The sequence below is a fragment of the Brassica napus genome, chromosome A1, assembly GCF_020379485.1.
Source record: "Brassica napus cultivar Da-Ae chromosome A1, Da-Ae, whole genome shotgun sequence".
Lineage (NCBI taxonomy): Eukaryota > Viridiplantae > Streptophyta > Magnoliopsida > Brassicales > Brassicaceae > Brassica > Brassica napus.
In genome coordinates, this window is record NC_063434.1 from 17,930,926 (window position 1) to 17,947,065 (window position 16,140).

A 16,140-nucleotide genomic window follows, 5' to 3' on the forward strand; every position below is an offset into this window, starting at 1 on the left:
TATAAATTTATATATAAAAATAATTTATTTAATTCAAAAAATAAATTTACGAACGGACCAAAATCTAGTTAATCATCACTAGAGCATCTAAAAGGGGAAAACATCTTATTCAAGCATGAACTACGGGGTTGCTGAGAAAACAAGTGCTTGAACTTTCAAGATATGTCAAAACATACCTCCACGAAACATAAATTGAAATTCATACCCAGATTGTATAAGTCGTCGCTCATCTATATTTTCACTTAAACAACAGCGATGACTAGAATGTTTAGTTGGCTGATGAGTCAGATTAATCAATAATTGGACCAAATCAAAAATCAGATTATAGTGGACTTAAATTGATAATGTTTGGGCTGGAACCCTAAACAATAGGGCCATTATTAATACAACGTCGTTTTGTTCTGTGTTTTGTCTCCCTTTTTTTTTCTTCTTCTTTGACAAAGTAAGAGATCCTGACAAAGTGAATTATAAAATCATCGTCGTGGAGAAAGATTGAGCAAGAAGAATGTCGCAATCAGTGAAGCCAAGCTCGTCGTCGATTTTTGGATTGTTTAATGTTGTTTCTCTATAAAGTTAGGCCAAAACCCTAAAAAGTTGGGCCATTAGCAAACGTTGCCGTTTTGCGTCTCTCCTTTTCTTGCTTTCTTCTTCCCCGACAAAGTGAAGTCGCGGGAGAAACTGGGTAACATAAGCTTCTTATTGGATAAATCGACGAAATTGAAGAAACCAGATAGCTAGAGAAGCTGGGTTGTTCCTGAACTCATATAAAAATGAGGTAAGTCTTCGTTTGCGGCTCAAATTTTTAGGGTTTCGGCCCAACCTTACAGAAAAACAACATTACACAATTGATTCACCTTTATTAGAAATCGACGACGAGCTTGGCTCCACTGACTGCGACACTCCTCTTGCTCATATTTTTTCCACGACAATGGTTTTGTAATTCACTTTGTCATAATACCTCACTTTGTCAAAGAAGAAAAAAGAAAGAAGAACAAAAAGACGTTGTATAGTGATAGTGACTCAATTGTTTAGGATTTCAGTCCAAAAATTATCAATTTAAACCCATTATAATCTGATTTTCGATTTGGCTCAATTATCGATTAATCTGACTCATCAGCCAACTAAACATCCTAATCATCGCTGTTAACAATTAATTAATAGAGTTTAAGTTAAAATGGAGATTAGCAGCGACTTATACAATCTGGGTATATGAATTTCAAATTTATGTTTAGTGGAAATGTATGTTTTGGCACGTCTTGAAAGTTCAGACACTTATTTTTTCAGCAACCCCTAATTCAGGCATGAATAAACAGTTTTTCCTATCATAAAGTGTATCTCTTTCCAAATCTTTTTAAAATTTTAATTAAAAAAAAATACCCACCAAATATCTTTCTCTCGAGATGTTCTTATGACGAAGTTCATTGCCGGATCTAAAACATCCAGACAATCAATATGACCCAAACTTGGAAAACTCCATAAACACACACACAAGCTGAATCAAAACGAATCATAAGAAATGGAGATCGTCTCCAGTGCGCCTGTGACACACACCAGTGAGGTAAGAGATCTACCCGATGAAGCTTGGCAGCAGAGAGGATATTAGAGAGAAAACTTTAGGCCTTACTAGATAAGATAAACTGAAACTATGACCCCTTATCCATTGTATCAAACAGACGATCTCTCTCTCTCTTCCCCGAAAGTTCATGCAAATTTGATCCGGTGAAGTTAGGGTCAAATGACCTGACCCGAAGTGCACATTCTTAATTCCAGTTGCTTAACTTCACCAAAATGATGAAATGAAAACTGACAAAAGCTTTCCTCTGGATAACATATCTTAGCTAAACCAAAATGATAACCCGGTTTTAATATTCTTCCGGTAAACATATGAGCAATTCACAGCCTGAACCTCAAAAAAAAAAAAAAAAAAACTGATTCATGATGACTGAAAAATGTTTTCTGGGTCTGCAAGATCTTCACCATGTACGCTGCTAAAGTGAGAGCCATCTCCCAAGTTACTGTTTCAGGCAGTATCTTGATCTCAGTTTGTCTAAGACCTCTGCATATACCATTGGAGTCGCTTTACTGCAGAAAACATCTTCCCAAATCTTCAAAAGCTCTGAACCCAAAAGAAATCAGTTAAAACCACAATTACATTTCCAGTCAGATTAAAGATCGTTGAAACTGATAAAAGGGATTTTACCATTTTTCTCCGTTGAGGTAAGGCACACGGCGATCATGTTGAATCTAGGAACCTTTGTTAGGTTATCAATGTACTTAACAGCAAAATCCATATCTTCACTGCAACATGCAAGAAACCATAAGCACCAAATGTTTACCAGAGTTTTGGTGAACCAATAATGCATATAATGGTCGGTTTACTAACCTGAAAAACGAGGCTACACACTTGATTATGTCAAACAAAACGGGAGAAGTCAAAGCGTTCTTGAAAATATGAGGCAAAGAGCTCGGTGTCGTAACCTGATACATTTACAAACCCGATGAGTGGCAGTGTTATTTGAGGATTTAGCAAAAAGGTGATATTTCAAACCTTTAACAACTGGGTTTGCAATGCACGGTCGCCTGAGAAACTCCGCCAGGAGTTCTCAAATTCGTAAGCAGATTTTGGGGCTCGAACGTTTCTAGAAACTTCAGCCATTGCAAGTGATGCTGCACGAGCAGCAAGCTCTTGCACTGATGGCTTTAGTTCCAGCTTTCTAGAAACCTGGTTTCCCTAGAATGGGGACAAGCATTGCAGCATCAGATAGGATTTCATTTGTACTACATAAAACTTGTTAAACCCCAATTATTTTATTGCAAATACTCACCGATCCAGAAGGCTGAGTACCATTTATGCCATAAGACTTTGCCTCCCTTTCATAACTTTCGCTTTTAAGCGTCATTTTCTTGGAAGCTTGGTTCTTTTTCTCCTGAAGAAGATGTCACAAAAACAAAAAAAAAGTTTACTTGACAGGTTTTATGAGACAAGCTCTCAAAATTTTTACATGAGGGTTTACTTAGAGATAAAAACTTCAGCGATGGTAATACCACACTAAACTTTACAAGTGAAACTAAGGCTACACCGACCTGCTAGATGTGTATTTATGAGCTTAAGATATAATATCTAACAAAAGTAGCTTTGGTATAATACCTCAGGTTGTACACTTTCAATAAGCTTCTTTCCCGAAACTTCTTTGCTACCTGAAACAGGCCTAACCGTATCCCCATTTGTTTTGGCCCCTTGGGTCTTCATCATCTTCATTCCCGTATTTGGCGTTTTTGTCTTCTTTTCTAAACCGGCTGTTTTGAGCAGATCTTCTGCAGTGCTTTGCATTGCTCCAGCGGTTCTCTCAATGATTTCCTGCTCATTATTCAAAAATAGTTTTTAAACTTTCAGTGATGCATATAAACTTTATATGGTCAATGGAGACTATGGAGTATATCAAAATATTACTTTCTCGAGCAAAGATTTGATGTCGGCATACTGCTTCTTAAGTTCCTGGCTTTCAGGCTCTAATCTTAAAGCAAACTCAGCATCTGCGATAAAAATTTAGTCACCGTGGATTTTAAGCAACATGTAATACAGAAACTTTATATATATATTAAGACAAGAAAATAATACAATGGGGATACCTTCCTTGGCTTCTTTGATCATGCCGAGTTGTTTTCTTGCTGTTGCTCGGCGTGAGTATGCTTTTATGTATCGATCATCTAGATTTAACGCTTCTGTGCAGTCTGCTTCAGCCTCTCGATATCTAAAACAAACATTAGAGTCACTAAATAAATGAAACTAAGTTGAAAGGAAATGAACTAGCCTTTTGAGTTTAAGGTAAGCCATAGCCCGATTTGCAAAAGCCACGGCATTTGGTGATAAAGCAATACTCCTAGAGTAACAATCGATGGCCTCATTGAACTTCTTCTGCTTGAAATATTCATTCCCCTGAATATTTGAAAAGAGGAATATTATCAAATAGCTAAAGGCATAATAAGCTTGATGACAAGTAGTTACCTGTTCCTTCTCTGAGTTAGCATCGAACTGACTTGAGAAATCGCTCATCGGACCATACTTTTTGACAAAGTCATATTGCTTTGACCCACTCGGTCTGAGTTTCTCACTAGCCTGAAAAAAAGAAACGAGTTTAATTAAGACTAAGCTGAAAAATTAACAATAAGGGAGAAGTAGATGGTTTTGAAGAGAGAGAGAGAGAGAAGAACAAACAAGGTTAGAGGAGGAAGTAGATGGTTGGTGTTTCATTTTCTTGTCTTTATCCTTCAATGAAAGTTCCCAGTCCTGCAAGTTATTATCGCGACCGTGTTTGTCCGGTGACCTAGTCATTACTATTCTCCGGCAAGAGACGATGATTCTGGAAGAAAGTTCAATTAAAACCTAATAATAGGCCTGGGCTCGGTCGGATCGGATCCTTTGAGGTCCGGATCTTTCGGATCTAAGAGTTTAAGACCCGATAAGATAATTTCAAATTTTCGGTTCCGGATCGGTTCGGATCGTGCCGGGTCCGGGTCGGATCTGGTCTTAGATAGTTAGACCCATTCGGATAATTAGAATTTATAGGTTTGGTTTCGGATCCGGTTCGGTTCGGATTCGATCTAAAAAAGATTTAAAAATACAAAAAAATCTGAAAAATATTTATTCAAAATTTGTGTTTTTATTATATTAAAATGTGTATATATATTAAATTAGGGCCGGATCCGCCCTACGGGCGGGTAAGTAAATGAACGAAACAATATAAACATATTTTAAATTTTAATAAAAATTTAGTTTATTTTAGAGAAAAAGACTAGAATAGCACTAAACCAAGTTTTTGTTTCCAAAGTAGCACTCAAGGTTCAAAGTCACAAAAATAGGTTTCATTAAAGAAGTAAATATACACTTATACCCCTTGGGTTAATTAATCCAAACCTTAGGGTTTAGAGTTAAGGGGTGTGGTTTTGGAATTAGGGTTTAAAATTTTATAAAAAATAAATATTAAAATAAAAGATAAAAAATTTAAAAACAAAAAGTATTTTTAAATTATAAAAAGAAAATTTCAAAAAAAAAAATAAAAAAAATTTCAAAAAAAAAATCAAAAAGAAAATTATAAAAATTTCGAATCTGAAAACATATAATCTGAAACTATAAAAAAATTCATTTTTTTAATTTTTATTTTATTTATTTTTATTTATTTTTGTTTGTGTATTTAATTTTAATCCAAAGATATTAGGGATATTTTACCCTTTAATAAATGTCATTTTTGTGACTTTCTCCTTCTAGTGTCATTTTTGAGACATAAACTTCAAAAGGTGCTATTATTGACAATTGCCCTTTATTTTAATATAATTTTTACTATTTCTTTTGTTTTTGAAATTATGCATTTGTAACTATATTTAAACTATTCACTAAAATATAAATATTTTACTTTGTTCACTATATTTGCTTTTCTTGAATTTAATGGATTTTGAATACATTTCTTCTCAAATTATATAATTTAAAAAATCGAAAAATGAAAAGCCATTTTTTTTTCTTTTTTTTAGAAAATAGTCAAGTACCAAAAAAATTTGATATTAGTTGTTATTGTTTAATATTTACAAATATATGATAGGTTATATATTTATGTATTATTATATTTTAGAAATATATTCATGTTTTTTTATTTGTGTTTCTTCAAACTCACATGAACAAAAAATTTAAAATAATGAAATATATTCATGTTTTTTTATTTGTGTTTCTTCAATTTTTTTTATTTTTTTAACTACCAAAGTTTAGGCTAAACCAAAAAGATAACAAACAACCATAACTATATGATGTATTGTTAGCTACAAATATTATTTATGGAGTATTTGATGTATTGTTAATATATATGGTTCAAAACTCAAATGTTAAAAATGCGAATTTTATTATAAATTTTAAAAATTTACACTGATGTATGTAAATTTATCTATTATATAAAAGAACTGTAATATTTTAGTATCAAATTTTTAGGTACTACCCAACACACATACTTACATATAATTGGTACACAAAAAAAAGATTGGTATTGTGTGGGTATATAGTAATCAATATTGTTTCATGTCTGAAAGTTCCATTTCCATCCTTGACTTCTTCTCCATCTGAATATCTGATACTGTGATACACACTAAATAGTTGTCTTCTCAACAGCATCTTGGGGTTTTCAACAGGCTCAATCAAATATTTTCAACGAACTTGACTTCGCCAGAAATAATTTATTCTACATTACACCAATAAAGAGCATCATCTTGTTGACTTCTTGAACCTCCAATAACACAACAAAGCTCAGCAGGCAGATCTTGCTGTTAGTACTAAGCTCCATGAACTTTTCTGTAATATTTTGAAATCCCTGAGTCTTTTGAGATCTACTTCATTAACACGAAGCGACTCATAAAAACAATGAAAAATCTCAGCTGCCAAATAGACATAACACGAATGAGATCTGATGAGAGAATCAACAAACTTACAGTTTTAAAATATGTATTGTGGAAGTACAAAAGCAGGAAAAAAAAAAAGAAAGACATCAGCTCCATAAACATTTGAGAAAACCTTTTTTTTTAAAGGAGAGAGATTTACTCATGCTACAAACTTCAACTTCTTAGTCATTGGCTTCCATCCTAAGCAACATAAACTGAACATATATGAAAAAGTTTCTAATATACCATGAGTATGATGCGTAGTAACTAAGAAAAGAAAATCAGCCACTGACCTCTTAACTACCATCCTAAGCATCGTTGTCATTGTTAACCTCTGAAAATATAACTGAACGGCCTCATCTTCGCTCCGACCTTCCTCCTTTAAATCGCAACAAATCAATGACTGGTCAGCGACTCAAATAACAGCCAATATATAAACTGACACTCCACTGGCACTTGTTTTACCAGGTAATTGTTGTAGTTTTTCATGTTCTTCAACCTAGCACTTTTCAGTTTTAGCAACATAAAGTGCCTTCTGAATTAGTGTGAAATGCAAGTATTACAGTTAGTTTAAGAACATGTCAACTGAGATAACAAAACAATTATGAGTATGTGCTGAGAGGAAGTATAGCATTGTCTCCAGTAAACATTCTAACCATGAAACATTCTAACCTGGTTTTGGATTAAAATTCAACGTCAGTATGCCTTTAAGATCAAGAGGCTAAGTTACAAAAGAACCTGCAAGGTGAGAAGGAGCCACTCACATCAAGCATCCAAGCAGCAGTATATTTATTCCTTAGGATGCTCCATCTTGAAAGTCTCACGTAACATTACCTTGGGATCACAAAAAAGTCCAGCGTTAACATAAAAGAGTTAAGCTATAAAATTTAATGAAAAAACAATTACTGAAAAAAGATCTACTCTTCTAACCTTCAGTAAATTTAGAGTAGGCATATGAAAAAAATTTGGACAGCCAAAAAGTTTAATCCTTGTAAACTACTGATCACATTTGGGAGCTCATAAGTCACCTTGATTGCAGAGCTTGATTTGGCTGTCTCAACCTCCTGCTCATAATCCAACGCCACATAGGGAAATCTTATTGGAAACAGAGCATTGACTATCTCTGCACAATACCAGAAAGAAACAGAGCATTTTCTGAACAAAATTATTGTATAGAGACTCCACATACTAATTTCTCAGAAAAGAATTTACTTTGCTGTTTAAACAGATCGAGGTTATGACAGTTAATAGTAGTACAAAGTGCAAGGCTTACCAATAATGTTGGCAGCCATGTTGGTTTCCGCAAGATCAAATCAGCTGAACTGTTGGAACCATCCCTAGTGAACCAAAATTCAATATCAACAATCAGTTTCATTGCTCCTTGTTACAAATTAAGCTGCAAGTTCCTAAGTTTGCTTATTAACTTACAACCAAGCAGGAGGAGGGCAACGTACATGAGTAATTTCCACAAAGATAATAGTGCCCTGAAATCAAAATATAAAAAAGGATAAATCAGACAAACCAAGATATTAAAAAGTCAAATTATATTACAAAACTGAAGTAACATGATCAGTTCAACTGAAACACTACCAGTACTCATAAAATGGCTAAAAATCATGTGAGGTAACATCAGTATGACAGAAAATAAAAACTCAAAAAAATCGAAATCTAGAAGAGCAAATCGGATAGAAATCACTCACGTTAACTTCCATAAAGAGCAGATCGGCCGACATAAGCTCCCCACCACGCTTGACATTCCTAGCTTCCCAGAATCGCAGCAGCCTCGCCTCAACAACGGATGAGCATCTGCCGGACTTCAAGTCGGGAAAAAGCCTTCGATTTAGCCACCAAGACAGATTTAGCAGAAAGTTTTAGAGATCGCGAAAATCGGAAGTAAGATACGAACCTATTTATCCTCGAAATCGCAGTCTGAGCAACGCATTTGGAGATCTCGTAGTGGACTCACGAATTAAAGACAATAAGAGTAAATACGTAGGAATCGCAACGCATTCAGTTACAGAAACTGAATCACCATCCTCGCGTCAGATCCAAGTGAAACAGAGAGAACGGAAGGAGAAGACGCTGCGAATGGATTAGGGTTTGCGTTTGGTTAGCTGGTCTTCGGGCCGCAAGACGGAGCGTGACACCAAGCCCAAATGAAGCCCAGACGGAACACACATAAAAGACGCTGCGTTTCATTTATTCGACACGTGGCGGACGCTAGAAGAATGAATTTGTGCGCTGGCATCCTAGGTGGCATAGCTGGGAGGGATACAAACCCTTTTTTATATATAAAGACTATGCGAGATACAACAGCAATTTGTTGTTTCCTAGTGGTTGACTTCGTGTTCTCTAGACAAATAATATGTCTTCGATTCTTCTTTGATGCATTTTATTTAGTTTACATTATTAATTTGGGTATCCATCGGATTCCAGGTTTGGGTCGGGTCAGGTCCAAGATTCGCGAATCCTCTGCAACAAGACCCGATAAGGTAATTTAATCGGGTCGGTTTCTACTCGAACCAGATTTTTCCGGGTCGGTTTTGGATCGGGTCTTCGGGTCTGAGTAAAATGCCCATGCCTAGACCTAACAATACACTACTGTTGCACCCAAAAAAAAGAAAAAGCTGTTACAACAACGTACTATTTGACTTGGGCCTTAAATGATATCGGGCTGACTACGAGCCGGGTCGGGTTTATAACCGGGTCTGATCCGATTCAGATTGTTTCTTGAGGAAAAGGAAATCGCAGAAGCTTTTTTTTTTAGTGAGTTTAGACCAAAATCAAAAGCTTTTCAGATCTTAATAGAAGAAGAACCTAAACTTCTCTCGATCCGACAAAAAGATGACTGTAAGTCCGACCGAATCTCAAATCCTCAATGTTCTGACTCCCGGTTTGGTTTTCGATTAACGCTGATTATTTCTTTCTCCAGTTTACTATTCCGATCGATAACGGAGATTCCGTGAAGACCGCAGAAGCTGATTCACAAAGAACACTGTCTCTCTATCTTTCTCTCGTCTTTGTCGATTGAGTTTTTCAGTTTTAGGGTTTTGATTTTGTAATATTTTTTTTTATTAGGTACCCATATGTTACTGGGACTTCTATTGTCGCAATCAAGTACAAGGATGGGGTTTTAATGGCTTCCGACATGGGAGGTATGTTTCCTTCCCTTTTTGTCTCAGCTCAGTTGCGTATCACTGTTAGTTTCTCAAAAGGGCTTGCAGTTATACCATCCCAATAGACCTAGCCAGGATGTTTTGCCTCCCTTGGTTGTTTATTTAGTTAAAAGCTATTATCTTTGCGGTAAATAGTTCATGTGTACCAGCTTTGTTGTGGACATTAATTTTTTTTCCTAGTAGGTAGTCCCACGTATACTCTTTGTACACTTAGTGATCAATTTTATTGTGTATGCATGATTGCTTTTAGTTTATGTTTCTTTAGTGCCGCAATTGTAGTATGATTACTATATTTTGCTGTATTCTTCTAATCTCCTTGCATGGACTTAGATGTGATAATGATAACCAAGATTAAACATCTATGGTCAAGTTAGGCGTATATGCTTAAAAGATGTATTTCTGGCTAGACATGCAGCTGTTTTTCTATCTTTCAATAAACATCTCGTCGTTTTTGTTTGGGTGGATCTTTCATTATAACCATCAACCACTGCTTCACTGAAATTGTTTGATTTGTAATATTTCAGCTATGATTTGTCCATAGACTCGTGATATTATGCTGGTATTTCGATTTATTCACCTACGTATTTTGGCAGGTTCATATGGATCCACCTTAAGGTACAAGAACATTGAGAGAATGAAGGCTATTGGTAAGCATTCTCTTCTCGGTGCCAGCGGAGAAATCAGTGACTTTCAGGAGATTCTTCGTTATCTTGATGAGCTTGTGTAAGAAATCGCTTCTTCTTTTCTTAATCTTTTCTTCTTGTCAACTCTCATGAGCCCTCGCTTTTTTACACAGTTTGAATGATAACATGTGGGATGATGGTAACTCTTTGGGGCCGAAAGAGGTGCACAACTATCTGACCCGAGTGATGTACAACCGTCGCAACAAGTTTAACCCTCTCTGGAACACTCTCGTCCTTGGAGGTGTCAAAAATGGGGAAAGTTACCTTGGCATGGTATGTCTCAAGACTTTCTATTCGTATATAGTCTTTGATTATTCATTTGGATCTCATTGGTTCTCTCTTCTAGGTGTCAATGATTGGTGTTAGTTTCGAGGACAATCATGTTGCCACCGGATTTGGAAACCACCTCGCTAGGCCTATTCTTCGTGATGAGTGGCATGCAGACCTGAGTTTTGAAGATGGTGTCAAGCTCCTTGAGAAATGTATGCGTGTGCTTCTGTACCGTGACAGATCTGCCATTAACAAGCTTCAGGTTTGTCAATTTTTTCTTTGTTAGTTTATTAACTAGCTTCAGAATTATCTTTGTTAAGTGTTGGTTGGAGTATAATACATTGAAACTTTTTGCAGATAGCGAAGATCACAGAAGAAGGCGTGACGGTTTCTCAGCCATACTCGTTGAAGACATTCTGGGAATTCAAGGCGTTCAACAATCCGACTGCTGGTGCTGAAGGCTCCTGGTAAGAAGCCTAATCAACCACATACTGCCTGGAGATCTTTCAAGAACGCTTCCTTTTTTTATGTTATTTCGTGTGATGTTAAATTACTATGTACTCTAGTGGTTTTCCTAGCAACAATTGTGGTTATTTCATGAAATTTCGGAGTTAGATCGATAAAAATTTATGGATATTTCTTAATATCTTTGGACTAAACTAATCTCAAAATTTTCTTCGTATATTTATTTGTTTGTGTAGCAATCATGAGCATATGGACATATAGTGGATGATCCTCACAAATATTTTTTATTCTTATAATTATTTATAACTGAATTATGTCATGCTTTGACAAAAAAAAAAAGAATTATGTGATGCTAGACTAGCAAGACCAGATATACCGGATTCATCAATTAAGAATCAAAAGAACGAGTGTCGGTGCTTCAGAATTGTGTGGTGCGAAGATATACTTTTGATTAGGAGTCTGGCCATAAGTCAATTATGTGATTTTTTTGCTAGAATTATACTACGAGTGGCCCTATTGATATGCTCAAACTATTCTAGAACAATTTTCTCAAATAAAAAATCGATAACAATACTTATGGATTGAACCTACAAAAAGCGTGGATCACACACTAGCCTATTAGTTATTGGTAAAGTTTGAAGAAATCTATCTATCTATATATATAAAGTTGGCTTATCTGCCCTCTCAAGCGTCCACGTCATCAATCACATAGGAGGGTTTTATGCCACGTGGCAACTCAATCACTTCAGCTTCCCGAACTTCAGCCGTACCTTTTCTTCTTCACCTCGGTTCTATGAGGTAACGTCGAGTTGAATCAATGAAACCCATTACCTCTTCTTAAATGACTCTTTCCTCCGATCAATTTCACAAGTGAGTTTCATAGTTTGTCTGTCGGCTAACGTTTTTTTCAAGGGTTCTCCAGAAAAGATCCAAAAATGAATGGTTAATTTCCAGATTCTATTTTTGTCGTTTTCGTTTGATTTTTTTTAGCTTCAGAGATTTAATTGCGATGGGCTTATGACGTTGTACTATCTCCTCGAAGAACATGTATTTTTAACACCTGAAGGAAATCTTCTTTATCTGGAAATCTAAATCATAATCTTTGTTCTGAGAGATTTAGGGCTCTGTTCTATGTTGGGTAGGTACGACTGCATATGATCTTTACCCTCTGTCCGCAAAGTATGAAAGGTTGTGGATGCCTTTATTCCCGGAGATCGATTGTCAGGAGAAGCTATGGTCTCGTGTCTTTGTAATTGAGTCAGTTCCTGCTTCTCTTCTCTGATGTGTATTGTTTTGTCGTTTTATGACCGGTGATACGCTTTTTGCATTTGTCCGCTTTAAGATAAAGACGAAGCTCACAAAGCTTCCACTGCTTTGATAGTAAGATCGTATATCAATTTATGGATTTTATGACAGGTGATTGGATTTGACATGAAAGCATTTGTTATTGTTTCAGGAAGGGTTGTCTTAGGTTTTTGTCTAAGTTTCTAATTTTTGATTCTACACTTAAAACCATATTTTATATTATCACTCTGTATGTTTTATCTCTTAGAACTTGCTGTTTTCTGTGTTTTTTGAGTTTTCTGTTTTGTTCGTCTTGGAGTTTCCGTTGTATTTTGTTTTTTTTATTTTCTGAAGGTTTAGCTACTAAATTATGTTTTACGAGACGACGAGATCTGTGACATTGATATATTTGTCATTCCATTTAGGATATTACACAAAAAATCTCTAAGCATGTGATTATGTTAAGCTCCAATGATCTCTTATTGCATGAATCAAACAGTGTTAGTCTTAACCTGAAACATATACCTTTTTAAATCAAACCTTAAACATGCTTGCTTTTATGATTTTGGATCTGGGGTTTGTTCTGACATAACAGGCTGCATGAATGGTAGGATAACTGGCCGCACAACGACCTGCACAGCGAGTGTTCGTAGATGTTGCAAAGGCTATCTCAAAATTCGAACTTGTGACAGTCAATGCAAGCCCGCTCAGGTATGTTTACAATCATATCTGGTATTAAAAATTTTCTCTTCCGGTTTATATGAAAGTCTATATGAATGTCGTACTAATTAGTTTCGCTTCCATGAATATTAGTGACAAAATGCAAGGAAACAACTTCCATAGGATATCAGAGTTGTTGAGACGAGTATGAATGATTCTTAGCTCCGTGACTCTGGACCAACTGTAAGTTTTGTATCTTCTCCATAATATCTATATGTTCGGAACTTACGTTTGCTCTGAACGATTCTTAGTTCCATAATCTGTAAGTTCTTTGTTGAGATGAGTATGAATGGTTGGTTTTCGCTCTTTTTACAGCTTATTGTGTGAAAAAACCATATTTTCTACTCTGGATCATTTCTTACATCAAAAAAGCTAACCAATAGAAAACGAATAAAAGATGACTGAGTTACATTGTTACGGTGCCACATCTATGATCTTCTTCCAATTCTTGGTCAAACTCTTCTAGAGCAGACATCTATATAATTGTGGCTTGAGATTGAAATGATACTCTTTTTCTGCATGTAATGAAGAATTACAGTTTTTGGTGCTAACTCTGTTAATAACTCTCATGGGCAGAGCAGTTTCGTGGCAAGAGCTGGTACTGACAGAAAGGTACTCAACTGATTATTCTTATATTTTGACCAGTAACACAGCCAGACACCAATAGACAAACAAAGTTGTTTCTGTTGTCCCATAAAAATCTATGATAGATGATCGGTGGTTGTTGTTGTTTCTTTTATTAATGCAAATCTTTTTCAGAATAAACAACCACATGTCAAGAATTTATAAGTTCCGTAGTCGTGTACCCTTCATTAGTACGATCAAACTTAACAGCACTTGCAAGGCTTATAAAACAGATTTTATTGCAGACAATAGACTATTTGTGTGATCTGATCGGTTTGTGGAATTGCAGCAAGTCGTTTTGCCCGTACTGTGTGAGAGTGAAAGAGCTTTTGATTGTGCCCGACAAAGAGAGTAATATTCTCTAATCTTCATCACATATTCATCTAATTTATGCCTTCTGTGACGTGAGTCGTGACTCGGGTCTTGGTTTTTGTTTGATCTTTAGTGTATGTTTTGTTCTGCTTTTTCTCTTGCTTCTGTATTTGAAATTTGAGGTTAGTTTTTTTTTTTGTATTCCTGTACTTGATCACATACTCGAAAATTTCTCTGTTTGTTTCTTTGTTTTAAGAGCAAGTTCTGATTGTTCTCTGAGGACAAAGAAAATTTCAGATTTTCTACTTCCCCTACATGTATAGGTTTTGTTCATGAAACAACTCTAGAATGTTTCTTTGCTTTCTCTGGAGATTCGAGTTTAGGTTGTCTGTTTGATCTTTTGTATAGGTTCTGCTGACATTCAAAATGTTCTATGTTTCTTCTAAAGATTTTTTTAATTCAAGTATATGTTTCTGGGACCATAACACTCGATGAGTATATTACACTGATTCAGACTCACCAAAGGGATCCAAACTCTGTTCCAAATTTTTGAAAGATTTTTCCATTGTGTTTCCTCTTACCAAAATCTTTGCGATTTTCATTGTTTTGTAGCGGTAACCAAACTGCACAGAGACGGTAAGTTGGTTCCTATGTTGACTGAAGCTGGATCTTTCACTGCACAAGCTTGAACAACTTCTGCTTAATAAGCACATCCATTTGTGATTTAAAGTTGTGGTTATGTCGAAGTCGGTACTGAACTCTGATACATTTATGATTTATATTTAAAGTTCAACTATATTAACTTTGTCACAATTATCAACTATTTATTTTATTTTATTGAATTGATCAATGAAAACAATGACCTAAGCAACATCAAAACAAAGTGATAAACTACGGTTGCTAACTGCTATCAAATGGAACATGTAAATAATTATTTTTTTCAACATACAGTAACTCTATAAATTAATAATGTTAGGTCTTTGAAATTTTATTTATTTATATAGATATTAATTTATAAAAAATTCTTAGATATATTTATTATAAGATAAGAAAAATATTTGATTTTACTTTATAGATATTAATTTTTATTTTTTGAAATTTGACATTTATATTAATTTTAGTATATTATTTTGTGTATATAATATATGTAGCATATAATTTAGATGTGGTTTTAGATATAATATTATTAAATCTCCTCAAAAGTATATTAAGTGTCAAGAAAATATAAAAATAATTCTATGATTAATATAAAACAAACAATATAATAATAAGTTCTTACTTATGTAAATATGTATACATATAAATTATAAATTTATAATTTTAGTGGAACCATATATTTACATAGAATTTTCAAATTTTTTTATTATTTTATAGATTTGGATCAAATTTTGAACCGATCCAAGTTGAGACCGGTAAAATTTATTAATTTATAGAGATTATTAATTTATCGAGTATTAATTTATAGAGGTTCTATTGTATTTGCATCTTCATATATTTGAAAATATTCTATTTAGTAAGACTATATAATTGATTTAAAATTCATTAAAATAAAGTATACAAACCCGGCGCGTAGCGCCGGAACACCACTAGTTAAATTAAAAACACATTTATCAAGAAGAATAATATATTGGTTTGTAGATGATTTAGGGTGAACTCTAGATACAGAAAAATCAAACATGCAATAAAAACTCAGATCAAAACCCAGATCAATAGTTGGTAAGGGTTTATTAAGTTCAGTCTTAGAACTCGAATTCAATTATCAGCTGTTGCTAGGACAACTGTTTAAGTCTAGATATCTTTGAATGCCAACTCTCACCGTGCTGCTAATTTCTCTATACAAGCATTAAGGTTTATCAAATCTAGAGCTTGAAATTGGAACTGAACATGGTGAAGCTCGAGAGAGAGAGAAAGATGGAATGAAGAAAATGATGAAAAAGTTTGTTATTCAGCTCAATCAACTTGACTGTACAAAGTGTTCGTTATATCTAGTACCGGTTTAAGCAAAAAGAAACTTAACCAGCAAACCAAATTTAATTTAACTAACCAATTTAACTAAACCATCATAATATACCCCCCTCAAGTCTTAGGCTTCAAAACAGGAAGGAAAAGACTTGACAATGAAAGACGTTGTAGCATGGAGATGTGAAGATAATGGAACACCGGATTTGTGGCAATGTGAATCGCTGATT

At 34.7% G+C, this 16,140-nt stretch overlaps 2 protein-coding genes and 1 long non-coding RNA gene across 3 annotated transcripts; 2 read left to right on the top strand and 1 right to left on the bottom strand.

Annotated features, from left to right (window-relative positions):
- Positions 1–1,804: 1,804 nt before the first annotated feature.
- Positions 1,805–4,403, bottom strand: LOC111213935 (RNA polymerase II-associated protein 3). The gene is made up of 11 exons (XM_048777185.1): positions 4,217–4,403; positions 4,007–4,117; positions 3,813–3,937; positions 3,631–3,752; positions 3,452–3,534; positions 3,149–3,358; positions 2,826–2,927; positions 2,549–2,731; positions 2,384–2,478; positions 2,201–2,298; positions 1,805–2,116 (listed from the first exon to the last, which is right to left on the bottom strand). Exons 1-11 carry the CDS (start codon positions 4,331–4,333, stop codon positions 2,013–2,015), a joined length of 1,350 nt encoding a protein of 449 aa, XP_048633142.1. The 5' UTR covers positions 4,334–4,403; the 3' UTR covers positions 1,805–2,012.
- Positions 4,404–9,129: 4,726 nt separating this feature from the next.
- On the top strand, positions 9,130–11,230 carry LOC111205232 (proteasome subunit beta type-4). Its single transcript, XM_022700753.2, has 7 exons — positions 9,130–9,267; positions 9,350–9,414; positions 9,496–9,572; positions 10,187–10,316; positions 10,390–10,549; positions 10,623–10,808; positions 10,904–11,230. The coding sequence occupies exons 1-7, from the start codon at positions 9,262–9,264 to the stop codon at positions 11,015–11,017; spliced, it is 738 nt and encodes a 245-aa protein (XP_022556474.2). The 5' UTR covers positions 9,130–9,261; the 3' UTR covers positions 11,018–11,230.
- Positions 11,231–13,267: 2,037 nt separating this feature from the next.
- Positions 13,268–14,801, top strand: LOC125607288. Its single transcript, XR_007338455.1, has 3 exons — positions 13,268–13,627; positions 13,929–13,990; positions 14,564–14,801. It is a non-coding gene; the product is annotated as an uncharacterized LOC125607288 (long non-coding RNA).
- Positions 14,802–16,140: the final 1,339 nt, after the last annotated feature.

Bases quoted from the DNA above. Each gene is read 5' to 3' on its own strand.
- LOC111213935 (XM_048777185.1), bottom strand. From the start codon at position 4,333: ATGACTAGGTCACCGGACAAACACGGTCGCGATAATAACTTGCAGGAC. The intron at 3,938-4,006 runs GTAACTACTTGT...TCAAATATTCAG, and splicing joins CTAACTCAGAGAAGGAACAG to GGGAATGAATATTTCAAGCA. The intron at 2,479-2,548 runs GTTTGAAATATC...TAAATGTATCAG, and splicing joins TGCAAACCCAGTTGTTAAAG to GTTACGACACCGAGCTCTTT.
- LOC111205232 (XM_022700753.2), top strand. The intron at 9,415-9,495 runs GTCTCTCTATCT...TTTTTTTATTAG, and splicing joins GCTGATTCACAAAGAACACT to GTACCCATATGTTACTGGGA. The intron at 9,573-10,186 runs GTATGTTTCCTT...GTATTTTGGCAG, and splicing joins AATGGCTTCCGACATGGGAG to GTTCATATGGATCCACCTTA.